The sequence below is a fragment of the Epinephelus moara genome, chromosome 22 (genome assembly GCF_006386435.1).
Source record: "Epinephelus moara isolate mb chromosome 22, YSFRI_EMoa_1.0, whole genome shotgun sequence".
Taxonomy (NCBI): Eukaryota; Metazoa; Chordata; class Actinopteri; order Perciformes; family Serranidae; genus Epinephelus; species Epinephelus moara.
In genome coordinates, this window is record NC_065527.1 from 26,060,217 (window position 1) to 26,074,484 (window position 14,268).

At 42.1% G+C, this 14,268-nt stretch overlaps 1 protein-coding gene across 1 annotated transcript in view; it reads right to left on the reverse strand.

Annotated features, from left to right (window-relative positions):
* LOC126384143 (POU domain, class 2, transcription factor 1) overlaps positions 1-13,944 on the reverse strand; it is an 87,901-nt gene extending 73,957 nt beyond the window's left edge. The window contains exon 1 of the mRNA XM_050035078.1: positions 12,223-13,944. Coding sequence (XP_049891035.1) covers positions 12,223-12,322 — 100 coding nt within the window. The 5' untranslated portion in view covers positions 12,323-13,944. The remainder of the gene's footprint in view (positions 1-12,222) is intronic.
* Between the last annotated feature and the right edge of the window lie 324 nt (positions 13,945-14,268).

Consider the following 14,268-nt stretch of genomic DNA (forward strand, 5'->3'; position numbering starts at 1 on the left):
TTCCTGAGGTAAATGGGGAACCCAACCCCTCCTCCCTATCCATCCTCCCCTCTCCTCACACACCCCCTTTCTCTCCCGCACGTTCATTACCATAACTCCTGTCCGCTAAATTAAATTGGGGGGTCTAAATCTCCTCTCTTCCCCCCAAAACAGCGCTGACCACCAGCCAAGAGGATGGACGGGTGGAGAGAGGAAACAAAAGAGGTGGAAACCAATCTACCTAACCCCACTTTTGTTATCCGACTTTATTAGCTAAATGTATCAGCGGCGGGAAGAAACGCATTGTTGGCTGCAGGGATTCATATTGCTTAGGAACACACACACACAGTTGCAGACATGCAAAAGGGCCGCACAAAGGACACGCGTTCGCTCTCTGTGTGTGGTTTATTCGATACAAACTATGTTGGCGGGCATAAAACGTCCCTGCGGCGCTGCAAACGGCGAGATTACATTACAGTGGCGCACATAAACATGCAAACACTCAGAGAAGGAGAGTGTACTCAGACACAGGAATACACACCCGCACAAACACACACTGTTCTGCTTATCCGCGGCCTTGTCATTTTAATCTCTATAAAAAAGGTTTGAGACGGCAGACGTGTGCATCAAGACGCGCTTATTCACACTTCCACAGAAAGGTTTTGCGTGAGATCACACACTGGCTTCATTATGTCAGAGACCTGTGAAGGAGGACAGGAGCCTTTCCCTAAGCCCTGTTCTCTCTATTCATGCAAGCAGGGGAATAAGATCACTGCCCTCAGGTTGGCACAAAGGACCAGCACTTCTGTACAACACACACCAGCAGCAGTCAGTAATGGGCATTAGCTAACAGATACTGTAAGCACACACACCTGCTGGAGATCACACATGCTCAGAACCACAATACAACCTTCTATACACCCACAGAGCAGCACATTAATATGTTTTTATGTTACTTAAAGAAGAACTGCCTTTGTTGGACAATATATTGTCCCACGAATTACTGCAACAAACAATATTACTGTCATTTTGAGACCATTTTGTGCCACTGATATAATGATAATATAGTAACGTAATAATGCAAGTACACCCTTTTAAAGAGCAATGAACTGTTACTGTTAATATTTAGACATTTAGACATTGGAACATGAAAAAAATATTTAACATATTTTTAAAAAGTAAGTAACACCTGTTAATATATACAAAGCAGTATATATAAAATTACAGTACCTTTATAGGAGTGGCCTAAAATACTGTCCGGTGTGCTGAAGTCAGCTAACGGGAATGGACAGCCTAGGAGCAAGGCAGTTTGCTGGTGTATTTACAAAGTGGAGGATTAAGTTGTTGAAGGGTAAAACTCCAAACAACAGACTTTTTAGCTCGTTGCCAGGGGTTGACAAGCTAACACCTTTCAGGAAGTTGTAACTTCAACTCAAAATGTGCAGCTGCAGGCTACACTGTGCAGCTGCAGGCTACACTGTGTGGTCTCTGAGGTGTTGTTTTTAAAATTTCTTCTAACTCACGCAAGTAGGCAGGAAAGAGAAAAAAAAAGAGGGAGAAACACTGCGCCCTAGTCTTACTATGGTAGGGTAAACCCTGCTGTTTGTTCATGTTGGCTAAAATGTTAATGACAATCTCATGTTACAATCACAAAATGATCAAAATGAAAAGTCGATAGCATAATTATTGTGACTAACCTAGAGAGCAATGGTTTCTGATTTTAAGTAAAGCGCTTCGAAAATTTTGACCACTGGAAAGATGTCTCATAAGTAGGGATGGGACGATATACATTTTTTTGCAGATCGGATAAAAAACACTCACAAAAAGGATGTTTACTAAAAAGGATAAATGTCCTCTCTGGGATGCAATAAAAACATCTGTTTCTTTCTTTCTCGTGTAAGGTAAAGTAATTCCAATATGTTTTAATGCTATTTTATGAGTTTAAAGCATAGCTTGATGATTATAATATTGTGACAACTGATCAGTATAACCATGACATGAAATTTTCATATCATCTCATGCATCATCTCTTCATCATCTGAAATATAGACTTGTGTTCATTATGTTAACTATAAAGCAATGTTTTGAACTACTGGAAAAGTGACTCACAAGAATATCCAGTGCTTGTCTACATCTTAACAAATTTAGCACAGGAGAAATTTTGTTTTAATACAAGCATGTAGTTGGCCCACAGATATGTTTTATTCATTAGTCAGTTAGTTGCTTTGTCTTCCCAGCAGTTGAATGTTTTAAAAGCCATACAGATGTTCATGGAAGCTGGTGGACACAGGTTTTGGCCCAGACATACAGATCACATATTGGATGTGATCTGTATCTGAGATTAAGAGAATAAGATGATTATAATTTAATTTTAGCCATAACGATAAAACTTAGTGAGTTAAACTTTTAATCCTGAGGGTGAGTGCAGTCAAGAAACCAATTTACCTGGAAATTCAAGTGTTTGAGCAGTGACCTCTCCACTGCTTTTGGTCTCTAAAATTTTCTATCTGGCGTTAAAGCTTTTAAGGTATTTCATAAGTGATTCAAAGGTGTGGTAATCCCTTGTTTTAGCTATAATGGAAAACCTTTTCACAGTCACTAAACACATACAGTTTACATGATGATAAGGTGCTAAAACGAGCAAAGAAAAGAAACACCTACATGTTCCAACCTATACAGACACACACACAAACACACCTCTGACTCATATACAGTGTGAAACCTAATCATTCTGCTTAATTAGAAGGTGACCAGCAGCCCTGACCTTAGACCAGCCGCTAATCAGTTGAACAGCCTTCAGGCCTTTCTCTTGCCATCTCGCTCTCATGCTCTCTTTTCTTTCTACCTTACCGTCTTCCGGCCCGACACCCCCGTTGGCACGCCAGGCCAAGGCAGGGAATTATAGTGATGGAGGGAGTGAAAAGAGGGATGGAGAGGACCGTGAAGAGAAGGAATGTGAGCTATAAGACGAATGAATAGGCACAGGCTTCTTTATGGCATTTATGTGCACCAAGGAGAAAGCCTATCGACAGACACCTTGTCGGACAAAGGGGGAGCACACACTGAGTGCATTCGATTAGGGGTGCGCATTGGTGTTAAACCAAAAAAGGTCCCCTGCTGTGCCCAGGATTCATTATTTAGCAGGGGTGTAAAATGGACACTGGCCTGTATATATATAAACACACACACACACACACACACACACACACACACACAAATACTAAGACGAGCCATCAGGGAAACACCAATTTTCACACACATGCAGCAGAAATAAGTACTCAGTAAGTATACTGGTGCTCATGTTTACACGCACAGAAATACAGGAAATGTGCTCACAAATGGCTGCAAATACACATCAACACACACTCACATATGATTGGCGATTACAAGCCCAAAGAGAGCGAGACACACAGGGAAGTCAAATATAGCCTGAGTACAGCCAATTTAGCCCTTAATGGTCTTTGTGACCATCAAGAGCAGAAGACAAAGATGACTGTCCAATGGAAGGTGAATGTGTGTGTTCATGTGTGTGTGTGTGGAGGAGGAGGACAGTGTTTACCTAGATTCCTTTCCTTCTATATGTGTGTCTAATGGCCTATGAATGTTTCCACGGTAACAATGACAGTTTGAGCTGGTTGGATGGACCGACATACGGACAGTAGCAGAGGGGAGGCAGAGTTCAGGTGACCATATTTGGCTGTGGCAGGGATCTTTATTTCATATCCGCACAGCAGGTAGTGTCCATGGTGGGAAATGACTTTTATCATCTATGTGTAACAAAGACAAAATGTCTGCATGTGTGTGTGTTCCCTGCGGCATTCACAGGCATGTATGAAGGTAATGTACAGTGCATGTACACGTATGGAGGCGGATATAATACATGACTATTTTGCTCCTGTGTTTTGATAGTAACTGTGCATTAAGTTATGTACACTTGCATTTAAATTACAAGGCGTTTGGAAGGAAATATCTGCTGGTACTGTGTTAATGCCGCTAGTTTGTTTAGAATAAACAGAACATAATTGTCTTGATAAATTTACTGTCTATTTTGGACTTCAATAAACACAGTGTAAACTCAAACTTCTAATGTAAAAAGATGTAGTCAGTACTAATCATGATGTTTCTCAAAAATGAACTCTGGGAAACGTAGTCAAGGAACACCAGAGCACATACTGTCAAGATGGCGAGCAGCAAACCCCAGGACTGACAAGTGAAGCCAATGCGCAAGTGCCAAAACTGCAGTTTTTTTGAATGGCCACTTGAGGCTGGCTTAGTAGTCGCTCTGTGCTTCTATTGGTCAAAGTGACGGCTGTGACGGGAGAAGTCGTGGAAGCCAAAAAGAAAATCAAACATGCAAGACTTCCTGCATGTCGTGAAGCATCCCAAACGTGGCGTCGCTTGTCGTCTACTATGACACACTACACATGATGATACAATGGATTATCGTGCCAGACACTGATTGTTGTTCACGATCTCAGCCTCACCTCGGGTTGTCAGTCAGAACCAGCGCTCACTCCTCCACAACTCCATCCTCTGGTCCAAATTTAATTAATTCTGGCTGTCCAACTTAAGGCTTTAAAACGGGAATCTGTAAACCAATGGGTGATGTCACGGTAGCTACTTATATTATTTTACACAGTCTACTCAAGACATAAACAAAAATGTTCCTAAAAATCTCACTGACAACCTGTTTGATCTGACTTGATGTGTAAGTAAATGGTAAATGGACCTGTACTTGTATAGCGCCTTTCTACTCTTCCAACCACTCAAAACGCTTTTACACCACATGCCACACTCACAAATGATTGTCAAGGCTACCATACAAGATGCCAACTCCTCATCAGCTTAAACACTCACGTGCACTCACAGACATCAGGAGCAATTTGCGGTTCAGTATCGTGCCCAAGGACACCTTAACACGCAGACTGGCGGAGCCAGGGATCGAAATGCTGATCTTCTGTGACCCGCTCTACCTCCTGAGCCGCAACCGCACAAAGTATAATTCACATGAAGTAACACTAACGTTTTTCAGTGACTCTACAGCACAAACTGTATGAAAATGTGTGCAGGTGACGTACATAAATACATAATTTAGGTGTCCAAAAAGTATATGCACATGTGTGTGGGAAGATTAAGTTGTGTGCAAACTGGTTTGACAGTGATGCCAGTTAGTGTGCATGTTTATATATGTACGTGAACTTGTAAATACTTTAACATCTGCATGCATGTGTTTCGGACAGCAACTCTAGCGCAGATACATCCTCAGATAGAGTTTGTGTGTGTGCATGTGCGTGTGTGTGTGTGTGTGTGTGTGTGTGCAGAGCCCTGGGTGGGGGTGAGGCAGCTTAACGCAATAAAGCATGTTGTATTGACATCTGTGTTGTGTCTATTGATTCCCCATTATGGAGCTAACAAACCCGCCTGGACGCTTTGTCATTCGCAATCACGTTAGCACCGGGACTCACCAACGATGCTGCCCCTTTTAAAATCTGATCCATACACACGCACGCACAGAAGCAGGTGTCCTCACATGCACACACTTTCTCGCATTCCTACACATTCACGGCAATCGTTCATGTCACCACACACACCCGGTGCACCCTCACACACATACACTAGAACCACAAATTCACATGCACACATGTCAGCAGTCCACAAACGCACACACACATACACACACAAACAGGGTGGCGGGAGAGTAGTCAATGCTGGCTAATCAATAGCAGTGGAAGGTTAAAACCGCTCACACAATGGGCAGCTATGAGCTTGTGGTTTCCAGATAAACCACACATGCCGGACAGATCCATAACTGACCTCAACGTGCAATTATTGAATCATCTACCTGTCTGTCTGCTCACACACACAGCCAGTAGCTTCATACACACACACACACACACACACACACACTTAAGCAACTAAGCCCAAATGCATCTTAATGAACCACACACTTTTCACTTGCAGACAGCTGCAGATATACAGTATATATAACTGTACAAATTCCTGCTCATATACACGCCTGTCACACATACTTTACGACACAGTCGGAGACACACACCGTATATCTCTACACATGCACAGACGCATAAAAAGATAGTGCTCCAACCTGAACAAATTCTCTTTCCTTTCTCGCACAAACACAAGTACTTGCAAATACACACTCTTGCACATAAGCTCATACACAAACACACACAGCCAATTAATCCAGGCACAGGGGCCTTTGCTCAGGCCCAGTTTGGTGTGGCCCAGACAACACAACCCCCTCCTGGGCACCGCGAGGTGAAGAACCAGGGTGGGAGAGGAGGTAGTTATCGAGCAGCACGGAGCACTTTGTCTGTGTGTGTATATGTGTATGTGTGTGTGTGTGTGTGTGTGTGTGTGTGTGTGGGCAGGAGGGCTGTGCTTTGAACTCTGAAATAAAAGTTTTTCTGCACAGTTATTAAACAATAGAATAGTATAGAATAGAACACACTATTGTCACTTATTATTATTTCAGCATCTTCCTAGACGTCATTGCTGTGGTAATTTGGATTTAACAATTCTAAAATTCGTATTTTTGTTTTGTTTTCTTTGTTGTATTTTTAATACCACCGGCACAAAAATATTTTTACGCAGGTCTTTTTGTTTGTGTATCATGACTTTTCATCACTGCACTCAGATGGTTTACTACAGTGTAAAGGCGTAAACTTGCAGGTTGAGGCAGAGAATAAAACCAACACTGTGCTGAATAACTACAGCTCGGATGAGAGGCCTCTCAGAGTAGCCAACATAAATAAACCATCCCTCTCAATCCAGACACGTGCCTTCTCTCTGAGAATTTGACAGCTCTCAGTTTTATATGGGCCACAGTGGCCCTGGAGGATTTTTACAGCAGTGTACATAAAATAAAAGAGCATTTAGATTTCCTTTGTTGTGGTGCAGAGCAGGGACAGAGCAGCGGCAGCTACAGGTCCCTCACCGCCCTGCCTGCCCTCTGAAAACCACGCAGCAGAGGAGACTGTCTGGTCAGATCTCTGAGCTGCACAAAAGAGAAGCCTTTTGAGCCTTTGTGGCAAAGATCTGATGCTCAGTACGAACTGAGGAGCATCAGTCTCTGCTCTTCAGCACTTAATCTGTGTAGTTGCACAGCATAAGTCTATTAATGACCAGCAAACAAGAAAGAATTCAACGAGGGGCTTTTGGACAAAGGATGTGGTCTCTCCTCTCCTTCCTTTTTTCTTCCTGCTGGTCTATGACAAGCATCAACAGAGGATGAGATGTCAGGGTTCATTCTCATCCCTGCCCAGTTGGCTGTTTATGCTCACTCTTGTTAAGTACAGAAATTCTACACATGGTGAGAAATTAAAACCTCCAAACTGATCACAGTGAAGTCTTCTTTGTGACAGTTATGCTGCATTAACCAGTGAATCTCAAAAGCTTGAATTTTCAACATGAATTAAAAGTAAATGTTACAAGAATCAACACATATAAAGCATGGCTTGAAAAATAACTTGGAAAATGTGTCCAGTTACAATTGGTCTCAAAAATCAATGCATGACTTTTGATTCAGAAGGTATGATGGTGTGTTTCCTACAGCTAAAAGCACGTTAGATTAAAGACTTTTTAATGCCAGTTGGAATGAATTTTAAGATCAATTTTACAATAACTTATTAAAAAAACAAACACATGAACTGACATCAATTACTTAAGGTTAGGGACGATTTGGCTAAATTGTTTATCACGTCAGACATGGCATTTTTGTCTTGTGGTGGAGACGCGAGTAGAGCAGAACTGGAAAATACCAGGTGTTGGCAAGATTTTTGGGGCGATTTTGTGTTTGTCACTCTGCATGTGGGATTCCACTGCCTTGATTCCCATTGTGCCGAGTCTGAAAGGCTTTTTGCACGAAGTATACCAAGCCTAACACGCATTGCCTTGTAGAAGTATCAACCATGCTGCAAAATCTCGATTAACTACTCCATTTCTGTTGAATTTGCGCTTCCTCGTGCTGTCCAGGCTACAGTGACAGCTAGCTAGCAGACAGTGGATCCTCTGTTCTGTGTTCTGAGCATCCAGGCCAGAGACAAAATATGAGTGTTGTTTGCCTGTGGATATTCTCATTCATCCAGGTCATAGTTATCTCAAGGCAATTGAATCGAACGCAACTGGACTTGGTTTTGTCTTAGAAGACGTTTCACCTCTTATCCAAGAGGCTTCATCAAGCCTCTTGGATAAGAGGTGAAACGTCTTCTAAGACAAAACCAAGTCCAGTTGCGTTCGATTCAATTGCCTTGAGATGAATGTTGTTTGTTCCACAATCCTGATCTGCTTGATGTTCAAGCATGTGGCATTTGGCAATTTATTTAAAAAATAATAGATGTAACCAATTTTTTGAGATTTTACAATGCAACACTAGAAACAAATGATTCATTAAATCCTATGCTCATTGCTGTAACATTTTTAAGACTTTTTAAGACATTTTAATACCAATCTTATTTTTAGATTAATGAATTTAATGCCTTTTAAGACTTTTTAAGGATCTACCGGAACCCTGTGATGTTTTTACTCAACCACAACCACAAAAACCTCATGGTTGTTCTGTATACTTATTAACTTAAGGATCCATTGACTGTAATTATGTTTGCAGTCTCATCACAGCACTGTCAGGTGGTTTAATTATAGTGAATTTCAGAGTGAACTAGGGCTAGGCAATATGGGGAAACTGCAACAATATTGTAGGGTTGACTATTGGTGCTTACATAAAATATTTACACAATGAGATGTGATGTGGTTACAATGACTAAGCGCATAAAGGCAAATCGTAGAACAATTAAAACAGTTGAGAAAAGGTGAGAAAATGACAACATTGTAATGTAATGCAGCCAGGAAACCAGCAAAAGATATGATATCCAAAATCGAAGACCATATATCAATATAAGACTGATATATTGGCGAGCCCAGAGTGAACAAGTGTCAACTTCCTTTTTTATATTAAAACTTAACTTAAATTTCTGTAAACATTCATCGTCCTTAAACTTTTCCATTTCACATATACACAGTCAAACATTTCCATTAGTAGTGGGAGCTTGTAAAACAGCATTTAGACTTCTGAGGGACATTAAAACCCAACAACTAAGACTAAATGGATTTCTTTTGACCCAACCCATTGACTTAATGGCAGGTGACAGTCTGAGACAGTTTACAGTCATCAAGTGAACAACTTATTTACGACAGTACATCACTGGGCCATTAAATGGAAAAATAAAGCGTGCAAAGACATCATCTTAACTCTCCGATAACAAATTCAATCCAGTGACTGTTTTAAAGTGTTTCAGTGTGGTGACGTGTCTTAGGCCCAGCTGAGCTGAGGCCAGCAGTCTCAACACTGTAGTGTTAAAGAGTCGAGCTGACAAAAAACCCATAAGCCCTCACTTTAGATCCACTGTAGAACCACTGTCTGCTAGCGTCTGCTGTTTAGGACCTCTCTCTCCCTCCTTCTCCACTGAACCTCACTCACCTCATCTCAGACTTTTGACACCCCCGTCTTTGCTCACACAAACGCAAACACACCCAGATATCTGCACGCACATACACATACACACCTACAGGTGCAGGCAATCGTACAGATGCACACCTTGGTCAAAGGCGCAGATCAGAGAGAGACAGAGAATTGTGGGTAACAGACTTAGCTAAAGTGGCTTATGGGGCCCGGCCAAACCACACCAGGCAAATCCAATTCAACAACCTCCCTGTCCATAGGGAACGAGAGAGGGAGAGAGGAAGAGAGGAGAGTTTGCATTTTACTGAAAAGGCTTTCGTGTCAAGTGAATACTTCACAGAAATGAGAGAGAGAATGAGAAACAGGGGATTCTGAGTTTCTTTCTCTCCGGAGATTAAGGATGAAAGAGGGAGAAAAGAGAAGGAAAAAACAGAGGGGGAAATGAGGGATGAGTGTTGGCCTTTGCTCTCCTACGAAGTTTATTTCTCTCATGTGTATTGGCTGCTTATCACACCAACATGTTTAAATATAAAAGCAGCATGTACAGGCACTGTGACCCTTTCATTTCCTCACATGACAAAAGACAACCTCACTCACACAGTTATCTTTTCTACACATTTCTTAAATAATTTACTCCCTCATTTATTCCTTCACATATTCAGTCATTATTCATTATTTGGACTGTACGCTGTGCATCACATGATTGATCCTTTCAGCGTTTCATCTCTTCATTGTGTTTATTAATCCTCTCACCCAGTCGCTGTTTCTTTCGCTGCTTTCATCAGTTCAATTCACTGATTCTTTCACCTGTTAATTCGCCAACTTTCACCTTCTCCTTCATCTATTATTCATTTATGCGCTCACTCATTCTGTTATTCATCCAATCATTCATTCACCCCCTCCGACCCAGCCTCCACCTCTCTTCTTCTTGTTCTCTCATCATGTTGTCCACTTTAATTTCTTAAAGGACCAACAGAGAAATTGACCCCACCCCCCCACCCCAAAAAACAGAGGCCAGCGGTTATATGTCGCCTGTCAAAGCCGCCAGGAGCAGCTCTCATTAAAACCTCAACCGTTTTTCTCCTCCTGACACCTACTTAAGGTGATAGCCTGAATTACCCCTGCACGGCTCGGCACGGCTCAGCATACACACCTACCCCTCATCTGTCATTTGAAATTTCCGCCCCGGTGGATTAAGGCGGTTGGGATGGGGGACAGAAGGGAGCCACTGCCACTGTCACCCTCTGAGCACTTAAACATGTAGACACACTTCAGTACATGCATAATGGTTTGTGTTCAAACAGCGACCAACAAGTCACACTACTAAGTTTTAAAAGTCCCACAGGTGGAAAGAAAAACTAAAGCTGGGTGACCTCTAACCTGTCGAGTTGAACAAAAAAAATGTAATATATTGACAGAAGAACACTTCTGCTTTTCTTAAACTCATTTCGGTTTTGCACTCATTTTTATGTTTCATAAAGCTTTTACTGCGGGAACTCGATTATGAGTTCACTATGATGAGCAAATATCACAGATACAGCACATTAGGAATATTAGGAGCATTATAGTGAGATGAAAAAATACCATAAAGAGCGCTGCCCTTATTGATCACACTGCAAGTCACTAAAGCAATATAGGAGAGATCATAGGGCATTAAAGCACAGCATTAAGGCATGATAAGGCAGTTAAAGTGAGTAACTATTGATTGACAAACTCACTGCAAGTCCCTTTAGTGAGGCCAATTATAGAAATATTACTTCTATAAAGGATGCTTGTTTTTGGTGACAAACACATAATTAATTTTGAATTGAAGTTCAATCATCTCAAAAATGTCCCTTTTTTCTGCTCACGTCACCTCCAGTGAAGCCAAACTTTCTCCCTCAGCCAACTTGACTGTACTCCTGTTTTCCCAATGTGAGCCCCAGTCAGAGATCAATATCTCCTGATCAATAGATGACCATGAATATTCCATCCTAACCTGACTGAGAAGAGACTGAAGGAGAGGAGAGGAGCGAGGAGAGAAGGCAGATGGGATGAGGGTTGAGATGGATGGAGTGCCATGAATGAAAGAGGGAAAGATGAGGGGAGAGTGTGGCGCCTCTGTGAGACTGTGATGGATGCTAATGAGCCAGATATTCATGCATCCAATCCTGCGTGTGTTTTTACATTTTTTTTGGATTTATGTGCAAGTAAGTATTTTAATTAAACTCTCTGTTTATTTCTTTTAGCAGAGATACAGGGGGAAAATGGATGTAAAATATATATGCACCTTCGCGTAAAGATCTGTAGTCTTCTAATTTTTCTTTAGATAATTTAACTTAGAATGCAGTTTCACTTGTTTGTGCAATTTCAAGCAAAGCATAATAAGTGACAAGAAAATTAGTAATTATTGAGGAGACAAGTTGATTTGAATTTTAGACAAATGAAACAATCTGAGCACCTCGGCAGATTTTTTTCTTAAAGAAATTACACTCTATAAGACATAAAGATTTGGGTGCAAGTCTTGCAGCTGCAAATTAACTTTCACACATGGATATATTTGTTGTGAGTTGTATGTTGAGTACAATAAATATAAAGTATGTGTAGTTTAATCTTTGTGCATACACCTTTAGTGAAACTGAGATAAGAAATATAATGGTCTGTATATAAAACAAACTAAATATATGGGGTTATACATGAGAAGAGTTGAAGTTAATGTTGTTAACCGGGTTTTATTCTTTGTGTAGGTGCACAGTGGTGATGAAAGGACCAGCAGAAAAGAGTCTTACCGGGGCTGGACCGCGGAGCCAGCGAGGACTTGAGTCTCCAGGCGCTGAAGTCGGACGCTGTTCTCTGAAAGACGAAGGGGACCGGCAGGGGGACAAACATGGTCCTCTGTCGACCTGGGGGTCGTTGTTTTTTATTTTAGTCTCACTTTTCTTCTTTTCTTATCCGTCGTGCTTCCGTCGGTCTTTGGCCTGTCTTCGTATGCTTTCCAGGTTTGTGGACAGCCGGTTGTAAAGATGCTTCGTGAGAGAAAAAAGACACTCAGTATTTGGCTTCTTCTTCTTCTTCTTCTTCCGTGGATCGAGTCTGTCTCAGCTGATTCACATTTCTCTATTATAGATTTGCGTGGTTGTGGGATACAGATAAATACTACAGCCCTGTTACTTGTGTCTTCTCGGAGTCAAGTAGTCCGGCACACACACACACACACACACGTACACGCAGCGATGTGCAGAGCGCGCAGTGAAAGCTTTGGGAGAAAATGTAAAGCTACCGGCGGTTCTCCATACAGGCTACCTAACACAGGCTGCAGGTGACTGGACAGTAGAGGATATGTGTGATCATCGCACCCGTGTGAATCTAGTGCAGCCGGTGCTCCCCTCTAAGCTGCTCTCCATTGGATGTAACGCAGACACAATTAGACTCCATTTATTGTGTCCAGACAGCTGTGCGTAAAGATCGCAGAGGCTCTCCGTCTCGGTCTCTCCTCCTCGGCGGGCTTTGCTTTGGTTTAGTTTGTGAAAAGATAGACGTCTCGTCCTGCGCTGTCATGAAAAGTCTCAAACAAACACTGTCCAAGCGGCGGATCCTCCTCGGCACAGAGAAATGGGATAAAACTGTCCGTGTATCACTGGAGTTGCTTCTTTTTTGGTTCTCGTAAAGATTTGGTTAGTAGCTGGCTGGTCTGCTGAAGAACACAAGCACACAAAGCGACACGATAATAAAACGCAAAAGCATTATTTGGTTAAAAGATGGGAATAATCAAATAATAAAGTAAGGCTACGCAGGCACCTCCTGTCTGACTTTCGCTCCTCCCTCTCCTCCCCTCGCTGTTTCTCCCTCTTTCTCTATCGCGGGTCACTAATTAAAGCAAAATCAATAGATAAATAAATGAATAAATCCATATCAATAAATACACCTGTCTTCTGCTTTCCTCCTCCACTGAAGCGAGAAAAAGAGGAGGGGAAAGCGATGCCCCCCTTTTCTATTTTACGCTGTAGTGTCTTTTCTTTGGCTCTGCTCCGCCATCCGCCGGTGTGTATCTCTCGTCCTCTCTCTCTCTCTCCTCAGCCTTTCTCTCCGTGTGTGTATCCTACGTGTGTGTGCGCGCGTATCTGCGTCCCCTCAGTTTATTTTGGGAACCCCGGTGGTTTCGGTCCTTCACCGCGCAGCCTGAACGCACTCTGGCACGGCGATGCGCTCCGTCCGGGAGACAGACAGAGATACCCAGCCCCCCTCTTTTTTTTTTCTTCTTTTTTTTTTTTTACCCCGCTTTCCTTCCCTCCCCTCTCTACCACTACCCCCCTTTCTCCCCCTAACCCCTCCACCCCATCACACTCACACATATGCACATATACACAAACATACACATGACCCCACTTTCTCTGTCCATTCATGTTTTGCGCAGATTTTTAACATTTACTGACACATTAACGTTTCTTACACATTGGCACTGATGTTAACATTATAAACACTAATTTAAAAGACTATACGGGAAATTTATTTTATTAAAGGATCTATTTTATGTTGAATTACTTTTTTGTTATAAATAAGCACACACATCACTCTCTCGCCCCTCTCTGATCACTACAATCCCGTACAAGACGAGCACAGATCCGGCCAATTGATCCTCTGATTACTTCATTATAATGAAGCCAATAATCACATCATCGCCGGCCTCTAAAAAATCGATCGCCTCTTCACAATGTGCGGGCATGAATTCAAAAGGGGGGGAACCTTTGATGTATATTTCAGCAGGTGGATCTCTCTCCCTCTCTCATATAGATTTACGTGGGTCTGGCCGACGCAAGGTCACCTGCACCACTCAT